The sequence below is a fragment of the Neofelis nebulosa genome, chromosome 9, assembly GCF_028018385.1.
Source record: "Neofelis nebulosa isolate mNeoNeb1 chromosome 9, mNeoNeb1.pri, whole genome shotgun sequence".
NCBI lineage: Eukaryota > Metazoa > Chordata > Mammalia > Carnivora > Felidae > Neofelis > Neofelis nebulosa.
The window spans coordinates 59,750,754-59,774,730 of NC_080790.1; the positions used below are offsets into that span (position 1 = coordinate 59,750,754).

At 35.6% G+C, this 23,977-nt stretch overlaps 1 protein-coding gene across 3 annotated transcripts in view; it reads left to right on the forward strand.

The window, feature by feature from the left end:
- WDPCP (WD repeat containing planar cell polarity effector) overlaps window positions 1-23,977 on the forward strand; it is a 388,941-nt gene that overhangs the window by 362,311 nt on the left and 2,653 nt on the right. For all 3 annotated transcript variants that reach the window (XM_058683943.1, XM_058683942.1, XM_058683944.1), the window contains one exon: window positions 16,984-17,012. In XM_058683943.1, the coding sequence (XP_058539926.1) occupies window positions 16,984-17,012 (29 nt within the window). The remainder of the gene's footprint in view (window positions 1-16,983; window positions 17,013-23,977) is intronic.

Genomic DNA, 23,977 nt, shown 5'->3' on the forward strand with positions numbered 1-23,977 from the left:
GATTGGGGGAAGATATTTGCAAATGACACATCATATAAAGGGTTCATATCTAAAAATCTATAAAGACTTTATCAAACTCAATACCCCAAAACCAAATAATCCAGTGAAGAAATGGGTAAAAGACATGAACAGACACTCTTCCAAAGAAGACATCCAGATGGCTAACAGACATATGAAAAGATGCTTAACATCTCATCATTAGGGAAATCCAAATCAAAAACACAATGAGATATCACCTCACACCTGTCAGAATGGCTAAAATTAACAACACAAGAAACAACAGGTGTTAGCAAGGATGTGGAGAATGGGGAATCCTCTTGCACCACTAGTGGAAAGGCAAATTGGTGCAGCCACTGGAGAACAGTATAGTTTCCTCAAAAACCTAAACATAGAACTAACCTGCAGTCCAGTAGTGACACTATTATGTATTTACCCAAAGGATACAAAAATACAGATTTGAAGGGGTGTATGCACCCCAGTGTTTATAACAGCACTAGCAACAATAGCCAAACAATAGAAAGAGTCCAAATGTCCACTGACTGATGATTGGAAAAAGAAAATATTTTTGTATATATATATATATATATATATATATATATATATATATATATATGTATGTATACATACATATATATGTATACATATGTATGTGTAGTGGAATATCACTCAGCCATGAAAAAGAACAAAATCTTGCCATTTTAAGTGACATGGACAGAGCTAGAATGTAGTATGCTAAATGAAATAAGTCAATCAGAGAAAGACACATACCATATGATTTCACCCATGTGGAATTTAATAAACAAAACAGATGAACATATAGGAAGGGAGAGAAGAAGAAAGGGAAGCAAACTACACAAGACTCTTAATGATATAGAACAAACTAAGGGTGATGGAGGGAGGTGGATGAGGGTTGAGCTAGATGGGTGATGGATATGAAGGAAAGTTCTTGTTGTGGTGAACACTGGGTGTTTTTTTTTTTTAATTTTTTTTTCAACGTTTTTTATTTATTTTTGGGACAGAGAGAGACAGAGCATGAACGGGGGAGGGGCAGAGAGAGAGGGAGACACAGAATCGGAAACAGGCTCCAGGCTCCGAGCCATCAGCCCAGAGCCTGACGCGGGGCTCGAACTCACGGACCGCGAGATCGTGACCTGGCTGAAGTCGGACGCTTAACCGACTGCGCCACCCAGGCGCTGAACACTGGGTGTTTTAAGTAAGTGATGAATCACTGAATTCTACTCCTGAAGCCAATATTGTACTATATATTAACAAACTAAAATTTAAATTAAAAAAAAAAGAAAATCCAATAATCAAAAAGAAAAATAAAAAGAAATGAATAAAAAGAAAATGAGAAAATTCACAAATACTCAAAACTTTATTTTTTTTTTTATTTTTTAATATATGAAATTTACTGTCAAATTGGTTTCCATACAACACCCAGTGCTCATCCCAAAAGGTGCCCTCCTCAATACCCATCACCCACCCTGCCCTCCCTCCCACCCCCCATCAACCCTCAGTTTGTTCTCAGTTTTTAACAGTCTCTTATGCTTTGGCTCTCTCCCACTCTAACCTCTTTTTTTTTTTTTTTTCCCTTCCCCTCCCCCATGGGTTTCTGTTACGTTTCTCAGGATCCACATAAGAGTGAAACCATATGGTATCTGTCTTTCTCTGTATGGCTTATTTCACTCAAAACTTTAAAAGCATACTCAAACATTTATTGGGTCACATATGAAATCAAAAGGGAAATAAGAAAATATCTCTAGGGGCGCCTGGGTGGCGCAGTCGGTTAAGCGGCCGACTTCAGCCAGGTCACGATCTCGCGGTCCGTGAGTTCGAGCCCCGCGTCGGGCTCTGTGCTGACAGCTCGGAGCCTGGAGCCTGTTTCCAATTCTGTGTCTCCCTCTCTCTCTGCCCCTCCCCCGTTCATGCTCTGTCTCTCTCTGTCCCAAAAATAAATAAAAAACGTTGAAAAAAAAAAAAAAAAAAGAAAATATCTCTAAAGAAACAAAAATGGACACACAATATATCCAAACATACTGGAGGCAGCAAAAACAGTATTAACAAGCAAGGCTATAGCAGTAAGCTTTTTTTTTTTTTTTAGATGTAGAATAAACAACATAACTTTATACCTCAAGGAACTAGACAGCAACAAGCTAATCATGAAGTTGGCAGAAGGAAGAAGTAATAGAGATTAGAACTGAAATAGAGAATAGAAATACATTTTTAAAAAATCAATGAAATTAAGAATTCTTTTGGGAAAATATAAAGTCAACACACCATTAGGTAGACTAAGAAATAAAGAGAGAAGAATCAAATAATAACAGAAACAAAAGAGGAGACATTACAACTGATCCCCCAGATATAAAAAGGATCGTAAGGGACTATTATCAAAATTACACACCAGTAACCTGAAAAACCTACATGAAATAGCAAAATTCCTACAAACATACTACCTACCAAGACTGAATCAAGAAGAAACAGAAAGCCTGAACAGACCAATAGCAAATGAGAAAAGTAAAGGAGTAATTAAAAACCTTCCAACAAAGAAAAGTCCAGGACCAGATGGATTCACAGGTGAATCCTACCAATCATCAAAAAAATTAATACCAGTCCTCTCCAAACACTTCCAAAAAGTCAAAGAAGAGGGAATACTTCCACCTGTTCTATGAGACCAACACCACCATGATACCAAAGACTGACAAAGACACCAGAAGAGAAGAAAACTACAAGTCAAACATCTCTGACAAACATAGTTGCAAGAATACCCAACAAAATACTAGCAAACTTAATTCAAGAGCACATTAAAAGAATCATATCCTTGGAATGCAAGGATGGTTCAACATAGAAAAATCAGTAAATGTGGCATGCCACATTTAACAGAACAAAGGATAAAATTAACATAATCATCTCAATACACGCAGGAAAAGCATTTGACAAAATTCATCTCCTTCTCATGGTAAGAAAGAAAAAACTCTCAACAAATCAAGTACTAAAACAAATGCACCTCAACACAATAAAGGCCATTTATGAAAAGGCCACAGGTAACATCGTACTCAACAGTGAAAAGCTGAAAGCATCACATTTAACTTCTAAAACAAGGATGTCCACTTCCCCCCTCTCCAATTCAACATAGTACTTAAAGTATAAGGCAGAACAATTAAAAACAAAAAGTAAACAAAGGCACCCAAATTGCAAAGGAAGAAGTGAAACTACCTGTTTGCAAATGACATAATCTTAAATGTAGAAAACCTTAAAGACTCCACAAAAAACAGAGTACATGGATTCAGTAACAACACAGGATACAAAACCAACATACAAAAATCAACTACATTTCTATATATTAACCACCTACCAAAAAGGAAATTTAAAAAACAGTTCCATTTACAATAATATTTTTTAAAAAAGAAATACTTAGGGGCGCCTGGGTGGCTCAGTCGGTTAAGCGTCCGACTTCGGCTCAGGTCACGATCTCGCGGTCCGTGAGTTCGAGCCCCGCGTCGGGCTCTGGGCAGACGGCTCAGAGCCTGGAGCCTGTTTCCGATTCTGTGTCTCCCTCTCTCTCTGCCCCTCCCCCGTTCATGCTCTGTCTCTCTCTGTCTCAAAAATAAAAACGTTAAAAAAAAAAAAAAAAGAAATACTTAAGTATAAATTTGACCAAGGAGTAAAACCCTTATACATGTAAAACTACAAAACACTGACTTAAGAAATTTAAAAAGGGGGCACCTGGGTGGCTCAGTCAGTTAAGCATCCAACTTTAGCTCAGGTCATGATCTTGCAGTTCGTAAGTTCGAGCCCCATGTAGGGCCCTGTGCTGACAGCTCAAAGCCTGGAGCTTCCTTCAGATTCTGTGTCTCCCTCTCTCTCTGCCCCTCCCCCACCCACACTCTATCTCCTTCTTTCAAAAATAAACATTTTTTAAAGAAATAAATTTAAAAAGAAATAAATGGGGTGCCTGGGTGGCTCAGTCAGTTAAGCATCTGATTCTTGATTTCTGCTCAGGTCATGATTTCACAGTCCTGGGATGGAGCATCACGTCAGGCTCCATGCTGGGCGTGGAGCTTGCTTGAGATTCTTTTCCCCTCTCCCTCTGCCCCTCTCCTGCTCACACAATCCTCTCTCTCTCTCTCTCTCTCTCTCTCTCTCTCTCTCTCTCTCTCTCAAAACAAAAACAAAACAAATACATAGAAGGACATCTCATGTTTATGTACTAGAAGACTCAGTATTGTTAAAAAGCTCGTATTTCCTGGGGCACGTGAGTGGCTCCATCAGTTAAGCATCCTACTTTGGTTCAGGTCATTATCTCATATTTCATGGGTTCAAGCACCCATTAAGCACCCATCAGGCTCTATGCTGACATCTTGGAGGCTGGAACCTGTCTCAGATTCTGTGTCTCACTCTCTCTCCTCCCCTCCCCTGCTTGTGCTCTGTGTCTCTTTCTCTTTCTCTCTCCCCCACCTCTCTCAAAAATAAACATTTAAAAAATTTGTTTAAAAAAAGCTCATCCTGGGGTGCCTGGGTGGCTCAGTCAGTTGAGGGTCTGACTTCGGCTCGGGTCATGAACTCACAGTTCGTGAGTTTGAGCTCTGTGTCGGGTTCTGTGCTGACAGCTCAGAGCCTGGGGCCTGCTTCGGATTCTGTGCCTCCCTCTCTCTCCACCCCTCCTCCTGTCTGTCTGTCTGTCTGTCTCTCTCTCTCTCTCTCTCCCACCCCCCAAAATAAACATTTAAAAAAAAAAAAAAAAGCTCATACTTCCCAAAGCAGTTTGTACATTCAATGCAATCTTTATCAAAACCCCAATGGCATTTTTTACAAAAACAGAAGACAATACTAAAAAATTTTTTGGAACTACAGAAAACCCCAAATAGCTCAAAAAATTCTGATCAAGAATAAAGCTGGAGGTATCATACTGCCCAATTCAAACATATTACAAATTTATAATAATCTAAACAGTATGGTATGGGCAGAAAAACAGAAATATAAATTAATGAAACAGAATAGAGTACCAGAACTAAGTCCATGCATATAAGAATCAACTGATTTTCAGTAAGGGTGCCACAAATACACACGTGGAAAAGACCATTTCTTCCATAAATGCTGGGAGAAAAATTAGAAATTTACATGTAAATAAATGAAACTGGACCCTTATCTCACTCCATTTTGAATAATCAACTCAAAATGGATTAAAGACCTAAACTCAAAACCTGAAACAATAAAGTCTTAGAAGAAAATCTAGGGTAAAAGCTACCAGACATTGGACTAGCCAATGATATCTTGGATAGGACACCAAAAGCACAGGCAACAAAAGCAAAAATAGACAAATGAGATTAAATCAAACTAAAAAACTTCTTTACAAAAACGAAGTCCTCAACAAAATAAAAAGGCAACCCACAGAATGGGAGAAAATATTTACAGGCCAAATATTAAATAAGGGTAAGTTAATACCCAAAATTTATAAATAATTACAACTCTCGGTATACAGTGGAATATTATTCAGCCTTAAAAAAGGAAATCCTGCCATTTGCCACAACATGGATGCGCCTAAAGGACATGATGCTAAGTAAACTAAGCCAGACACAGACAAATCTTGGGGCTCCTGGGTGGCTCAGTCGGTTAACTTCAGCTTCAACTTTAACTTCAGCTCAGGTCATGATTTCATGGTTTATGAGTTCAAGGTCTATGCTGGGCTCTGCACCAACAATACGGAGTCTGCTTGGGATTCTCTCTCTCTCCCTTTCTCTCCGCCCCTCCTCTACTTGTGCTTTCTCTCTCAAAATAAAATTTAAAAACTTAAAAAAAAAAAAAAAAGCAAGACATGATCTCAATTATATGTGGAGTCCAAAATAGTCAAATACATAGAAGCAGAGAGTAGAATGGTGGTTGCCAGGGGCTGTGGAGAGGAGGAAATGGGAATCTGTTGGTCAAAGAGTACAAAATTTAATTTATGCAAAACGTTCTGGAGATCTACTGTATGTGACCTGTAATGTTTAATACCGTATTTTAAAATTTTCTGAGAGAGTAGGTATTATGGTAAGTGCTCTTACCACAAAGGAAAAAAGGAAAAACAACAAAGGGGGTATGGGAGGAAACTTTTGGAAGTGATAGATAAGTTTATGGCAATTATAGTAATGATGGTTTCACAGGTGTATACGTATCTCCAAACCCATCAAGTTGTATACGTTTAAACATCTACAGCTTTTTGTATCACAGTGGTTAATATAGTTTCCTTCATGGTATTAAAAAATGTAATTGAAGGGGCACCTAGGTGGTTCAGTCATTTAAGCATCTGACTTTGGCTCGGGTCATGATCTCATGGTTCCTGGGTTCAAGGCCAGCGTCAGGCTCTGTGCTAACAGCTCAGAGCCTGGAGCCTGCTTTAGATTCTGTCTCCCTCTCTCTCTGCCCCTCCCCTGCTTGCACTCTTTCTCTCTCTCAAAAATGAACATTAAAAAAATAAAAAAAGAGAAATGTAATTGAAGAACTTGAGTTATTTTGGAACAACCAATATCTGGATGTGGGATTCTGTCATTTTGACAGTGACAGTCATTGTACTTGCCTCATTCCAGGTTGCCTATATCTCCTGGAAATGAACTGTGCACTTGTTTGGCATTCCAGTTTTTGCAGCTGCCACCTAGGGGGATACCCTTTGATCACCTAGCTCTGGTGGCCAGCAAGGCTTACATTCAAAAGGACTGTAATAAATGGAGAAAGAGTTCTTAACCAGCTACCCTAGGGCACAGCAGAAAGGCAGCAGACTGAAATGCCTGGTCTTTCTGTGAAAGAGGCGTATAAGATACCTTCTTGGCTGCACCCTGAGGGACAGGATTCTAATTTAATACACATCTAAGAGCCAACTGTAATCCTCTCCAGAGATCTCAGAGGGTGGGAACTATCTTCCTGCTCTCCCTCTGCCCTACTCCAGGTCACTGGTGTTTCTGAGAAAGGAGCTTGTATACTTGGTTGGTGCTTCAACTTTTGTCTGCTGCCGAGAGGACAAGTTCCTTGATATCCTAACTCTTGGTGACTGGTGGGACCTGCATTCACAGGCTACCATTTCAGAGGGAATGACAAAAACACTCCCAGTCTTCCCATGAAAGAGTCATGTCTGCATACTTTAAAAGCTACTGCCTGAGGGTTTGTTTCCAATCAGTCTGAATCTATGAGCCAACCAAGATCTTTCCCTTTTGGACTCTGACAGGTCTTGGCAAACCCGCAACTATTGACAGCCACTAAGAATAAAGTAGGCTGCTTGGAGAAGCACAAAGGTTTGAGAGACTTGGGTTGAAAGACGAAAATCATTCCCATGAGGTACTGCTTCAAAACAGGGAATGGTAGCTGTTTTATCTAATGCATAGAAACTAACACAGAGAGTCAAGAAAATGAAGAAAGAGGAATAGGTTCTATATGAAAGAGCAAGATGAAACCTCAGAAAAACATTTTCATGAAACAAGTAAGTGATTTACCTGATTAAAAGTTCAAAATGACAGTCATAAAGATGCTTACCAATCTTGCCAGAAAAATGTATGAACAAAGTTTATGAACAAATTTTAACAAAGAGAAAATATAGGAAAGTGTCAAATAAAAGTCACAGAGCTGATAGATACAATAACAGAATTGAAAAATACAACACAGAGATTCAACATCAAAACAGATGAATGAGAAGAAAGTAGCAGTGAATTCAAGGACAGGTCAGCAGAACTCATCTAAATAGCAGCAGGAAGAAAAAAAAAGTGCAGATAATTTAAGGGGTTTATGAGAGAGCATCAAGTGGACCAACATTCATATTATAGGAGTTCCAGAATGAGAAGAGACAGAGAAAGGGTAGAGAACTTAAAGACATAATAGCTAAAAACTTCCCTACTCTTGGAGACCCACTCTAAAACACATTATAATTGTCTAAAGTTAAAGATAAGGAGGGAATCTTTTTTTTTTTTTTTTTTGGTAATTGGTCCAGCCTCGCATCTGTGTGTTTTTTTTTTAATTCCAGTAAGTTAATGTTCAGTGTTATATTCATTTCAGGTGTGCAATATAGTGATTCAACAATTCTGTATATTTGTCAGTACTCATCAAGATAAGTGTATTCTTAATTCCCTTCACCTATTTCACCCCCGCCCCTACCTACCTCCCCTCTGGTAACCACCAGTTTGTTCTTCATATTTAAAGTCTGGTTTTTGGTTTGTCTTTTTTTTTTTTTCCTTTGTTTGTTCATCTGTTTCTTCAATTTCACATGAGTGAAATCATATGGTATTTGTCTTTCTATGACTTATTTCACTTAGCATATACTCCCTAGATCCACCCATGTTGTTGCAAATGGCAAGATTTCATTTTTTTATGGATGATTAATATTCCATTGTGTGTGTGTGTATATATATGTATATATATATATATATATATACACACACATATATACACATATATACATATATACATATATATACATATATATAAAGAAGTGGTATATATATATGTATACATATATATATATATATACCACTTCTTTATCCATTCATCCATAGATAGGACACTTGGGCTGCTTCCATAATTTGGCTATTGTAAATAATGCTATAACAGGGGGTACATCTATCTTTATAAACTAGTGGTTTTTTATTCTTTGGGTAAATACCCAGTAGTGGAATTACTGGATCATATGGTAGTTATGTTTTTAATTTTTTGTTTAATTTTTTTTAAAGTTCATTTATTTTGAGACAGAGAGAAGGTGAGCAGGGGAGGAGCAGAGAGAGAGAAAGAGAAAGAGAGAGAGAGAGAATCCCAAGGAGCTCTGCAGGACCAGCACAGAGCCAACTTGGGGCTTGAACTCACGAAACTGTGAGATCAAGACCTGCGCTGAAGTCAACAGTCAGATACTTAACTGACTGAGCCACCCAGGTGCCTCTGTTTTTAACTTTTTTAGGAAACTCCATACTGTTTTCCACAATGGCTGCACTAGTTTGCATTCCCACCAACAGTGCACAAGAGTTCCTTTTTCTCCACATCCTTGCCAACACTTGTTGTTTCTTGTCTTTTTTATTTTAGCCATTTTGACAGGTGTGAGGTAATATCTCATTATGGTTTGATTTGCATTTCCCTGATGATGAATGATGGGGAACATCTTCTCATGTGTCTGTTGGCCATCTGAATGCTTTCTTTGGGGAAATATCTGTTTATGTCGTCTGCCCATTTTTTAAATTGGATTTTTTTTTTGGTGTTGAGTTGTATCAGTTCTTTATATATTTTAAATACTAACCCTTTTTCAGATATGTCATTTGCAAATACTTTTTTCCATTCAGTAGGTTGTTTTTTTATAGTTTTGTTGATTGTTTCCTTTGCTGTGCAGAAGCTTTTTATTTTGATGTAATCCAAATAGTTTATTTTTGCTTTTGTTTCCCTTCCCTCAGGACACATGTCTAGGAAAATGTTGCTATGGCCATTGTCAGAGAAATTATAACCAGTGCTCTCTTCTAGGATTTTTATGGTTTCAGGTCTCACATTTAAGTTCTTAATCTATTTGGGGTTTATTTTTGTGTATGGTGTAAGAAAGTGGTCCAATTCCATTCTTTTCGTATTGCTGTCCAATCTTCCCAGCACCATTTGTTGAGTCTTTTTCCCATTGCATATTCTGCCTCCTTTGTTGAAGATTAATTGAACATGTAATTGTAGGTTTATTTCTGGGTTTTCCATTCTATTCCTTTGATCTATATGTGTCTGTTTTTGTGCCAGTACTATACTGTCTTGATCACTATAGCTTTGTAGTATAATATGAAGTTTCTAATTGTGATGCCTCTAGTTTTGATTTTCTTTTTCAAGACTGCTTTGGCTATGCGGGGTCATTTGTAGTTCCATACAAATTTTAGGATTATTTGTTCCATGAAAAATGCTGCTAGTATTTTGATAGGGATTGTATTAAATCTGTAGATTTCTTTGGGTATTTTAACAATATTTGTTCTTAAAACAAGGAGAGAATCTTAAAAGCATCAAGAGAAAAACAATTAGTTAAATGCACGTGAAATCCCATAAGAAAATCAAGACTTTTGAGTGGAAACTTGGCAGGCCAGAGGGAGTAGGCACAATATATTCAAAATAATGATAGAAAAAGACTGCCAACAAGACTCTCTAGCAAAGATGTCCTTAAGATTTGGGGTGGGGGGGTGTGTAAATGAGTTTTCCAGACAAGCAAAAGCTTCAGGAGTTTATTACCCCTAGACCTGACTTACAATAAATGTTAAAGGGACTTCCTTAAGCTTAAACATAAGGCACTAATTAACAATAGGAAAACATAGGAAAGTATAAATCTCAGTAGTCAAGGTAAATATAGCAAATATCAGAAATAATCTTATATTGTAAAGGTGGTTGGTTAACTACTTATAAATCTAGTATGATGGTTAAAAGACAAAAGTAGTAAAAATACCTGTAACTACAATAATTTGTAAGTTAATATTGAAAACTAAAAGATTTAAATTGTGACATCAAAACAAAATGTGGAAGAGGGAGAAAAGATGTCAGGTTTAGAATACATCTGAACTTAAGCTATTAACTTAAAATAGACCATCTTTATTTATTTCTATGTGATGTGAGATATATGTAAGCCTCATGGTAACCACAAAGCAAAAACCTATAGATACACAAAAGATAGGAGATCTATAAGCCTATTACTACAGAAAATTATCAAATCACAAAAGAAAAAAGAAAGAAAAATAGAAAGGAATAAAGAAATTTTAAGAACAGCCAGAAAACAATTAACAAAATGCCAATAACTACCTACTCACCAATAAATTGCTTTAAATGAAAATGAGCTAAATTCTCCTATAAAAAGCCAGAGAGTGGGGTAGCTGGATGGCTCAGTCAGCTGAGCATCCAACTCTTGATTTTGGCTTAGGTCACGATATCACAGTTTTGTGGGTTTGAGCCCTGGGCTGGGCTCTGCACTGACAGTGAGGAGCCTACTTGAGATTCTCCCTCTCTCTTTTCCCTCTCCCACTCATGCTCTCTCTGAAAATAAATAAATAAACTTAAAAAAAAAAAAAGACACAGACTGGCTGAATGAATGATAATAGAAGATGCATCTATATGCTGCCTACGAGAGACTCACTTCAGATGTAAGGACAGGCAAACTGAAAGTAAAGAGTGGAAAAAATATACTCCATGCAAATGAAAAGCAAAAGAAAGCTGGGGTAGGTATACTTATAGCAGACAAAATACACTTTAAGACAGACTATAATAAGAGACAAACAAGGTCATAAAATAATGATAAAAGGACCAACCAAACAAGAGGATATAACATTTGTAAATATTTATTCACCCAATGAAGGAGCACCTAAATACATAAAGCAAACATTGATCAATGTCAAGGGAGAAACAGACATCAATTAAAAAACAGTAGGGGACTTAAATTCCCCACTTTCATCAATTAGATCATCAAAACAGAAAATCTATTCAAGGGGTACCTGGGTGGCTCAGTTGGTTAAGCATCTAACTCTTGATTTCAGCTCAAGTCATGATCTCATGGTTCATGGAATTGAGCCCTGTGTTGGACTCTGCGCTGACAGTGTGGAACTTTTTTGGGAGTCTCTGTTTCTCCCTCTCTCTCTGCCCCTCCTTGATTCACACACTCATGCTCTCTCTTTCTCAAAGTAAATAAACATTACAAAAAGAAAATATTAAAAACCATTTTACTTAAATGACATGTTAGACTAGGTGGACTTAACACACACAGAACCCTCTATCCAAGCAACAGAATACATAGTCTTCTTAATCTCACATGGAACATTCTCTAGGAAGAATCATATGTTACACCACACAAGTCTTCACAAATTTAAGAGAACTCAATCATATCAAGCATCTTTTCTCACCACAGTGGTATGAAACTAAAAATCAGTTACAAGAAGGAGAGTGGAAAATTTATAAATATGTGAAGATTGAACAACATTGTACCAAACAGTCCATGCATCAAAGAAGAAACCAAAAGAAAAAGCAAATTCCTTGACAAATTTTAAAATGGAAATACAACATATCAAAACTCATGGGATGCATCAAAAGCAGCTGTAAGAGGGAAGTTAATAATGACAAATGCCTTCACTAAGAAACAAGGGGTCAAATAAACAACCTAACTTTATACTTCAAGAAACTAGAAAAGAAGAACTAAACCCAAAGTTAGCAGAAAGAAATAGCAACAAAAAGAGCAGAAATAAATGAAATGTGACTAAAAAAAAAAAAAAAAAAAAAAAGAAAGCAGAAATGAAACTGGCTTCCCAGAAATTTTTACAAAGGATAGGAGACTACCATGAACAATTAGAATTCAACAAATTGGAAAATCTGAAGAAATGGATAAAACTCTAGGAGCATACAGCCTATCAACGTGAATCATGAAGATACAGAAAAGTAAATTAAATCTCTAATCAAAAATCTCCCCCAAAAGAAAATTCCAGGACCGGATGGTTTCACTGACGAATTCTACCCATTTAAGTAAGAGTAACAATCCTCTGAAACTCTTCCCAAAAAAAGTAAAGCAGAGATTTTCAAACTCATTTTACAAGGCCAGAATTACCCTAATACCAAAAGTAGCAATGACACCATACAAAAGAAAACAATAGGCTAGTATCTCTGATGAACAGATGCAGAAAACCTCAACAAAATATTAGCAAGTTCAACAATAACACTAAAAGGATCATACACCATGATCAAGTGCAGTTTATTCCAGGGATGCAAGGACTGGTTCGACATTTGTAAATCTATCAATGTCATACACCACATTAACAAAATGAAGGATAAAAATCCTATGATTTTCTCAATATATACAGAAAAATCATCTGATGGATTTCAACATCCATTTATGATTTTAAAAAATCTCAAAAAGTGGTTATAGAGGGAACATATCTCGATATAATGAAGGCCATATATGACAAGCCCACAGCTAACATTTTACTCAATGGTGAAAGCTGAAAACTTTTCCTCTGAGATCAAGAACAAGACAAGAATGCCCATTCTTATCATTTTATTCAATGCAGTATTGAAAGTCATAGCCAGAGCACTTAAGGCAAGAAAAAATAATTAACAGCTATCCAAATTGGAAAGGAAGAACTAAAACTTTATTTGCAGATGAATGGTTATAGAAAACCCAGATTCCATCAAAAAGCTGCTAGAATAAACAAATTCAGTAAAGTTGCAGGTTAAAAAAATCAACATACAAAAATCTGTTGTGTTTCTATGTAATAATATTGAACTGTCATAAAAAGACATAAAACAATCTGGTTTACAACTACATCAAAAAGTATGAAATACCTAGGAATAAATTTAACCAAGGAAGTGAGAAACATGCCCAGTGAAAACCATAAGAAATTGATGAAAGATTGAAGACGTCACAAATAAATTGAAAGAGAAACCATGATCAGATTGGAAGAATATTGTTAAAATGTCCATACTACCCAAAGGAATCTACTGATTTAATGCAATTCCTTTCAAAATTCTAATGGATCTTTCCACAAAAAAAGAACAAACAATCCTAAAATTTGTATGGAAGTACATAAGATCCCAATAGCCAAAGCAATTTTGAGAAAGAAGAATCAAGTGGGACTTGAAATCACACGTCCTGATTTCAAACTATATTACAAAGCCACAGTAATCATACAGTATGATACTGGCATAAAAAAATAAGACACATAGATCAATGGAAAAGAACTGAGAGCCCAGAATTAAACCCAAGCATATAGGGCTAATTAATTTACAATACAAGAGATAAGAATGTACAAAAGGGAAAAGATAATCTTTTCAATAAATGGTACTGGAAAAACTGTTAGAGCTACATACAAAAGAATGAAACCATACCACTACCCTACATGCACAAAATAGCCTAAAATGGATTAAAGACTTGAATATGAAACCCAAAATAGGAAAACTCCTTAAGAAAATATAGGCAGTAAGAGCCTTGATTTTAATCTTGGAGACAATTTTTTGGATCTGACACTAAAAGGAAAGGCAACAAAAGCAAAAATGAACAAGTGGGACTAACATCCAACTGAAAAGTTTTGCACAGCAAAGGACCATCAACAAAATGAAAGACAACCTACTAAATAGGAGAAAATATTTGCAAATCATATATCTGATAAGGGGTTAATATCCAAAATATATAAAGACCTGACAACTCAACAGCAAACAAACAATCCAATTAAAAAATGGGCACAGGATCTGAGGTGGTGATCCCAGGGTCATGAGATCAAGCCTTGCATCATGCTTCACACTGAGTGTGGAGACTGCTTGAGATTCCCTCCCCCTCTTTCACTGCCCCTCCAGAGTGCTCATGTGCATGCTCTCTTTCTCTCTCTCAAAAAAAACAAAAACCGGGGGTGGGGGGCAAAGGATCTAAATAGACATTTTTCTAAAGATGACATACGGATATCCAATAGGTACATGAAAAGGTGCTCAACATCAGTAATCATCAAAGAAATACAAATCAAAACCTCAGTGAGGTATCTCCTCACCCCTGTGAGAATGGTTATTAGCAAAAAGAAATAACAAGAGTTGGCAAGGATGTGGAGAAAGGGGAACCCTTGTACACTGTTGGTAGGAATGTACACTATAGAAAACAATATGGAGATTCTTCAAAAAAATAAAATAAAATAAAATAGAACTACCATTTGATCAAGCAATTCAACTTCTTTGTATTTGTCCAAAGCAAACAAAAATACTAACTTACAACAGTATCTACATTCTCATGTTCATTAGCATTATTCACAATAGCCAAGTCATGGAAACAACCTTTCAGTGTCCATCAGTGATTGAATATGATATAAATACACAATGGGATACTTTTCATCCATAAAAGTCAAGGAAAGCCTGTTTTTTCTGACAACATGGATGGACCTTGAGGGCATTATACTAAGTGAAATAAGTCAGACAGAGAAAGACAGATATCATATGATCTCACTCATGCGTGGAATCTTAAAAAACAAATACAAAAAACAACCCAACTCCGATATACAGAAAAGAGTTTGGTGTTTACCAGAGATGGGGGTGGTGGGAAAAATGAGTAAAGGTTATCAAAAGGTAGAAACTTTCATATATAAAATAAGTCATGGGTATATAATGTACAGCATAATGACTATAATCAATAATACTGTATCAGGGGCACCTCAGCATCCCGTTGACTGAGCATCCCACTCTTGGTTTCAGCTTATTTTGGGTCATGATCCCAGGATCATGGCGTCAGGCTCTGTGCTAGGTGTGGAGCCTGCTTGGGATTCTCTCTCTCTCCATTTGCCCCTCTCCCCTGCTCATGCACGCTCTCTAAAATAAAATTTTAAAAACTAATAATAATGCTGTATTATATTTCTGAAGGGTGATTAGAGAATAAATATTAAAATTTTTCATCACAAGAAAAAATTCTAATGGCTATAGATGTTAACTAAGCATACTGTGGTGATCATTTCACAATAAATCAAATCATGTTATATACCTAAAACTAACATAGTGTTATATGTCAATTATATCAACTTTTTAAGTGTAATATCAAAATTTTAAAAATAAAAATTCAGATTTTATTAAACATACATAGAATTATCCTGTCAAACTGCCATAAATGTTTACAATTGCTTCTTTTTTCCAAGCACAAATAATAAACAGTTAACAGACCAGCAAAAAATAGTTTGATGATCAGCTATTAGTCTTCATCCCATACTTTGAGTACCACTGTTCAAAGAGTAACTCGCCATTAAATTTAGGGAGAAAGCTCATATCATAAATTTGTGATGAAATTACACAAACACTGGATGTGTTTAAGTCAGAAAGATCTAAAGTGTTTTGCAATTTTTGAACTATATAGCTAAGCAAAACATCCCATTCTGTACAAAAATATCCCAAAATAGCAAGTAATTTTGAGTTAGTGACAGACAAGTAACATGTATTTTTATAGAAATATAATCATCGGGGAGCCTTGGTGGCTCAGTGGGTTAAGCATCTGACTCTTGATTTTGGCTCAGGTAAGCCCCGAGTCAGGCTCTATGCTGACAGCACTGGCCTGCTTGGGATTCTCTCTCTCTCCCTCCCACACTCATGCTCGCTCGCTCTCTCTCTCTCTCTCTCTCTCTCAAAAATGAATAAATTTTTTTTAAAAAAAGGAAATATAATCATTATCAAGGCATTTCTTGTTGCCAGGACTACAAGGAGAAATAAGATGCTGCTGATAAGCTTTTAAAAACATAATATACTTGGGAAGCCAGTCTAAATAAATAAAGGAAATAAATAATAATATGTTAACATAAGCATAGTGCCAAATGAGTGGTATACATGCACTAAGGGCTAGTACAGAAACATAACTGGTACCTATAAACACCCACCAATTATACACAATTACTTGTTTCAAGGATGAGAATATATAAATTAATGTCTATCTAATACCATAAATAATGGGAAATTAGACTGTAGCACTATGACATGTGTTTTCTTTCAGTCTAGTGGCATATAAATTTAAGTAAGGATGTCTCTTTTAAAAGCATCATTTAGATATACTAAGCCAGGACCTAGCAGGTATATCACTGCTATGAGAGCAAATAACCCATAAGCAAATACAGTATTCTTTTCCCTTGAGGGGAAAAAAAGAGGGGGCTTATAAAACTCAACTGAGTTTTCTAGGTAACCACCACTAATCAACTAGAATTGGCACTTAGATGAAACTTACTTGCCAAGCAAGTTTTAAGGTATCATTTTAAGAACAGAAGGAACAATGTAGATATAGTCTACTCATTTGATTTCAGTGCAGCTCTTAGCCCCAAAGGTATGTATGAGAATCACTGGTAGTTTCATACTATTTTGAGGTTTGGCTATTGCTGTCTCTTGAGTTTTCAGTATTTCAATTTGTTTAAATTAGGATTTAAAATAGTCCTAATTAAAATATTTCTCTTGCTACTAAGGATATATTAAAAAGTTCTGTTAACAATTTTCAGTAAGGCTCTTTATTAGATGTCAAATAATTAATGTTGCAATATTTTATTTTTAAAGGAGAAAGGAGAGAAGACTACATAGAACAGGTAAAATGCTTTCTCTTACTGTTTATCATTAGAAAATTAAATTCCAAGAGAAAATCATACTATATGTAATTATTTTGAACTCAGAAAAAGATGCCCACTGGTATCTTTTATTACCAATATTAATGGGAAAATATTTTTCTAGAGAACTATTCAGTTTTGTAGTATTTCAGGGCTGTAATTATTATTAAAATAGTTATTTTTGAAAAATAAAATTATGCATAATGGAACATGTACAATGAAATTATATACATGGAATTTGCTTCAAAATAATCCAGTGGGAAGAAAGTAGGAGGTATATACATGAACTGAACTCACCATGAGTTGATAATTGATGCAGGTGGGTGATGAGTAAAATAGCAGTTTACATATATTATTCTCTCTACTCTGGTTTATGTTTGAAACTATCCAAAATTAAAAGTTAAAAATAAAAGAAAGGTTTATAATAATGACAAGGTTATCAAATTCATTTTTATTATATTTATGTATAATTTTCATAAGTAATGCATGTTGGGTCTCTCTCCATATTCTGCCATTAAAATATCTAAATTCATTTTGAGGAAATATCAATGGTTTATTATACCAATTTCAAAAAGGTTAGGTCTAAATCAGAGAAAGTCTCATAATTTTATTAAAAAGTTCTCAGCAGATTGCCATAGTAACTGATTATGAGACTTGAGTCTGAATAATCGTTCTACAATTACTAGCATTATACTTTGGAAAATCATTTCATCTATGGATGCCTCAACTTCTTCACCTATAGAACAGATAATTCCACATACCCCACGGGATTTTTATGAAGGAGTATTGTGACTATGTATGTGGTAGGACTTTGTTAATTATATGGAACTATACTAATGATAGTAATTATTAAACCATTGTTTCAATCTACTTCTTTATAGATATATTTATAATGAAAATAATTTTAGTTCTTGATTTGCTTAGAGAAAAATATTCCATGTTACGGTTGAATACACATTCATATAATCTGCTCTTAATTTGCTAAAGCTTAAAGAAACTTAACTATAAATTTTGTATATTTTTTTTTTAATTTTTTTTTCAACGTTTTTTATTTACTTTTGGGACAGAGAGAGACAGAGCATGAACGGGGGAGGGGCAGAGAGAGAGGCAGACACAGAATCGGAAACAGGCTCCAGGCTCCGAGCCATCAGCCCAGAGCCTGACGCGGGGCTCGAACTCACGGACCGCGAGATCGTGACCTGGCTGAAGTCGGACGCTTAACCGACTGCGCCACCCAGGCACCCCTAAATTTTGTATATTTTTAAATAGATTATTTTTAAGAACACTTGTTAAAGAAAAAAAAACTGCATCCCGTCAAAACTTTATACACATCCACTTGAATACATAAGTGCACAGAACATCCAATCAAGAAACTGATTTCCCAAGGACTTTTCTGGAAGGGTTGTTATACAGAATGAGAGGACTATCAGTTTGTGTACTGAAGTACAGAATGGTTATCATAACTTAATTATTAGGCCACAAGTCTTTAAATTCAGATATTAATACAATTTAAGTTCAGATTAGCACCAATCATATACACGTCATGTTCAACCTTCTAGTTTCTTGTTTAGAAACTTGTTTAGGAAGACACAGATAAAATTCAGATTATAAGAGCCTATCATTATTGCTTACAAAGGTATTTCTCATTCAAAATTTTCATATACTGCATTTTAAATTAGGATTTTATGTGTTTCTTTGTATAATTTTCTTTTAGTAATTTTTTTCAGCATATTTCTCTATCACCTATTTAAGTTTAACCAATTGGATATATTCAACAAGAACTAAGTTTTTAACAATAAAACAACAACAAAAAAAGAAAGCAAAAAATAAATAAAATAAAATAAATAAAATAATGCTAGTATTTCTCAACTGCTTATTATATTACTGGCACTGGTCTCAATGCTTTAAATATTTTAATTCAGTTAATTCTCACAACAAGTCTATGAGTTAAAAATTACTATTAGTGCCATTTTATAGACAAGGAAACAGACACAGATATTAAGTAACTTCCCCACAGTTTATAAAGTATACTGCTGGAATTCAATCCCAAACAATCCTCTTCTAGAACAGAGTTTCTTGAACTCAGAGGTACTGACATTTGGGGCCAGATAATTCTTTGTTTTGGAGAGCTGTGCTGTGCACTTCAATTCTAAGAAAATTCTTTGGGTAGAATCTGCTGGGTGATATATAGAGAACTCCAGGTGTAAAGTTCTCTGATGCTTTGAATTAGCTGGCTGTCAAAACATTTGTTACTAGAGTAGCTACATTTTTCTCAAATAGTATACATTACTGCCTGCTTATGGCCCTCTCAAGAAAAAGTTTGTTCTTCAGATCCCTGTTTACCTTCTCTTTTGTGAAAAATATGAAAAGGGAATTACGTTCCATGTCTTAACTTGATGTAACTACCATCTGAAGAACAATTTATGTTAGTCTTTCTGAAAACAAATAAAAAAACAACACTCTGACAGTTTTTCCCTGCAATAGGAAGGCAATTCCACAAATGCTTAACTCCTTCTCACTTTTAAAATTCATAGACAGTCTTCAGAGTTACCCTACTAATCTCAGATGTCCTGAAATTTGGGAGATGTTCTCTAATAGATGTGGTACACTCTAAGAAGATTTTTACCCACTTTCTCCAGAACTATTTTGAAATACACATTTAAACAGATCTTAACTGAGCTACAGTTAAGAGTCAATCACAGCAAAGAAAAAACAAATTAGGAAAGTCATGAGTGATTAAAATGGCAAATTTTATGTTATGTATATTTCACCTCACAATTAAAAAGAAATAAATAAAACTACTAGAAGTCTAGCTGGCTCTTGGGAAGATTTTGGGAAGGATTTGTACTGGCAAATGCTGAGGAAAAGAATTTGATTTCTCCATTAAAATTTAATCAATTTGGAAGAGGATAACTTGGGCTTGCATGTTGGAATACATTTCTAGGTATGGAGCATACCTCTTGTTTCCCACTGACTTCAGTCATAAATAGGTAATAAATTGTACAGTCATATAGCTATATTATTTTACCTGTACTACTCACTGACATACTGTCTGGAAAAAATCTTAGACTTGGAAATGCCAGAAACTCATTTTTTTAATGTGGAATTACAACAGATATACCAATCTGCTGTTTATATTGCTCTTTTTGTGTTCTTCTATCATCCAACAAGGTGGATTCCAACCAGAAAGAGCAGTATGAATAGAAGAAAGTATATTTGTGTGTCTATGTTGTCAATATGTAAATATTAGGGATATATATATACACACATATATTATATTTACATATACATTTATATGTAATATAAACCTATATACCTACATATATTCATATACTTACAAATTTATATGTAATATATTTTTTACATATAAAACATATACATACATATATACACATATATTTACATGTATATGGAAATATATTTACATACTGACAATTATCCATGTTAACAAGGAGCACCTTATATAACTGAAGTTTTAGTTAATTTGTACAAGTGTGATAAAAGCAATTTTTGGTTGTCACTTCTATCATAAAGCTTTTTTTTTTTTTTAATTTATTTATTTTGGGGACAGAGAGAGACAGAGCATGAATGGGGGAAGGTCAGAGAGAGAAGGAGACACAGAATCCGAAACAGGCTTCAGGCTCCAAGCTGTCAGCACAGAGCCCGACGCGAACTCACGGACCGCGAGATCATGACCTGAGCTGAAGTCGGACACTCAACCGACTGAGCCACCCAGGGGCCCCTTATAAAGCTTATTAATCTACTTGATGGATAACAACATCTTCATATATTTGTTAAGATGGGAAAGGTGCTAAACTCGTCTCATACTTATTTCTGTCATCCAAAGGATAATTTTTTGAAAAATATTTTTAAATATATAAACCTATTACCCAAAGAGGAGAGTTAGATAAACCATTAGGTAGAAAACAAAAGGGTCAGCACAGCCATAAAAAGTAGTCATTCTTCATAGATAGGAACCAATTTATCTTAGTATTTCTGACCGCTCTACTTTCTGAAAGATTTGGAGCTGAGTTCACAAAATTATTTTATATACAATATCAAAAATGAAATCAGACAAAGCAAATATCAATTAAAATTTGCAAAGTAAGAGATGTTGCTGAATATCTGGGCTGTTACATACAAACTAAAAAGGAGTCTGGCTCTCAGTTTGGGGAGGCTAAGGTAAAAAGGGGAAATAGGTTTACTTTACTTGGGGAGGCATCATGGTATAATAGAAATAATGTAGGATTTATAGGCAAACTATCTCAGTTCCACTTTTGTTCCACTACTTCCTCACTGCTACAGCCTATTTATACCTATTTCTTAAACTGTAAAGTTGGAACAGTTATATTTAACAACATCATAGGACTGCTATGTCAAATTAGGTAATGTGAAAGCATTTTGTAATTCCAAAACACCATTCATTATTATTGTCTTTACTGACTTAATTGTTTAAAGTATGCAAACAGTAAATGCAACTAAATTGAAATGTTTTTCTAGCACTGGATTCATACTCAAGAATTCCTGGAGACCCCTGAGCCTGCTTGGGATTCTCTGTCTCCCTCTCTGCCCCTCCCCTGCCCTCTCTTTCTTGTAAACAAACAAAGAAAGCAAGCTTGTGTTAGAAACTAAACATTCCTCAAGTAGAGTTCTGAAAAAGAAATCCTATTCACAAAGAAGTTTTCATTAGAAATCTTCTATGAAAGCTGGAATTATACTGAATCACAACTCAGTGAAGGCTATTCTGTGGAAAGGTGAGAGGACATGTTCCTAGCACCTTCCTTTCTGATGACTGACTTAACACAGAGAAGGCTAGACAATGAGATAGTTAGCTTATCTATTAACCTCTCTCACACACGTACCAGAAACCTCAAGCCAGCCTTTGGCAACTGCTAGATTGTAGTCAACTTAAGATTTCATTTTCTAGAAAGAATATCAAGCAACAAAACTCTGGAATGCTGATTAAAAGTAAATCCGTGTATGATACCAAATATGCAAAAAGCAGAGTCTATAGTGAAACCGGAGTAACTGGACCACTTGCTCAAGAAAGCATCTCCTGTCACACAGAGGTGGGCTATTGGCATGCCTGTAGAAAAAAGCCTTAAATGACAGAGTAAGGCAATCTTAAGAGTTCATCATTGGGGCGCCTGGGTGGCGCAGTCGGTTAAGCGTCCGACTTCAGCCAGGTCACGATCTCGCGGTCCGTGAGTTCGAGCCCCGCATCAGGCTCTGGGCTGATGGCTCGGAGCCTGGAGCCTGTTTCTGATTCTGTGTCTCCCTCTCTCTCTGCCCCTCCCCCGTTCATGCTCTGTCTCTCTCTGTCCCAAAAATAAATTTAAAAAAAAAAAAAATGTTGAAAAAAAAAAAAAAGAGTTCATCATAAAGTAGCCTGTGGAACACATCTTCCTTGTTACTACATAAAAAAAAGATGTAGTGGAAAAAGCACCTCAGAGAAATAAAAACGAAATTCTAGGGGCGCCTGGGTGGCGCAGTCGGTTAAGCGTCCGATTTCAGCCAGGTCACGATCTCGCGGTCCGTGAGTTCGAGCCCCGCGTCAGGCTCTGGGCTGATGGCTCGGAGCCTGGAGCATGTTTCCGATTCTGTGTCTCCCTCTCTCTCTGCCCCTCCCCCGTTCATGCTCTGTCTCTGTCTGTCCCAAAAATAAATAAAAAACATTTAAAAAAAAAAAATTTAAAAAAAAAACGAAATTCTAATCCCAGGTCTGCCACTAAATGAGTAATTATGGATAAAACACTTAACCCATGTGAGCCTTGGTCTCCTCATCTGTAAAATGAAAGGACCGCCAATTAGGAAACTTTCTTCTCTCTCTAAAATAGGACACTTCTGGGATTTAACTATTGTTGAAACAAACAAGAAACATGAGACCATTAGGGGAAACCTAATGTAAAATAATGAGATGTTCACTTAGTATTATATAGATATAGATATAGAGATACAGATATCTGTATTAATTGAGGAAGAAGTCAAAATCCAGTTTGTAACAAAGCAAAGCATAACTTGTCTACAGAATTTGATTATCAAAGTCTATGTACATTTAAAAGAAAGTGACCTGGTATCACCCAACATTAGGTAACAGTAATAGGGTGTGGTTTAGAAAATGCACCTAACCGTATGTTGAAATCAAATGAGGGTCTGTGAAAACCCTTTTGTTGCTGTAAATTATTACAAGAATTAACATGTAGCCATTCAATCAAGGGTGAGCACAGTTTCAGCACTTAATAAAATGAAGATTAGCCTCCATCAGAACCACAACTTTCTATTACCAAACAAAATCACCTCCTCCCAAACTAGGAAATAAAGAAAGCTAAACTACCAATTCTAGTGTTTATCCAGAGGCCTAAAATTTCATAAGCTTTGGTCCAATAATTCTATCTCTGCAACTCCATACCAAAGAAATAATCCTAAACACAGAAATAAAACTCATGCCTAGTAATATCTTTTAAAAATTTTCTATCACTGAGTTACTTACTTAAAAAAAGAGGAAACTGGGAACAACATAGATTTTAACCAAAAAAAAAAAAAAAAAGGAATAGTTGAGTAACGCTACAGTATTTAATGGAATAAAATTAAGCCGTTAAAAACAAAGGCTGGAAGCAATGAAAAGTGTTCAAACTGAGGCAAAACCCTCCAAAATACATAGAATTGTATATATGATTTCAGCTGTGTTTAAAAAAAAAAAACAAATATAACGTGGAAAAAAAGAGACTGGAAGCAAATACATGTTAAACCACAGTTTTATATGACTAGTGGGACTATGGGTAAATGTTTATACTTTTCTGTGTTCCAAATTCTATTTAATGAATTGACTTTATTTCAAATAATAAGTAACTGTATACAAAATACATTATTTCATTAATCATCAAAATAGTCCTCCAAGTTGAATAAGGGCAAGTCAATGTTATTTAGCATGGAACACATTATCATGG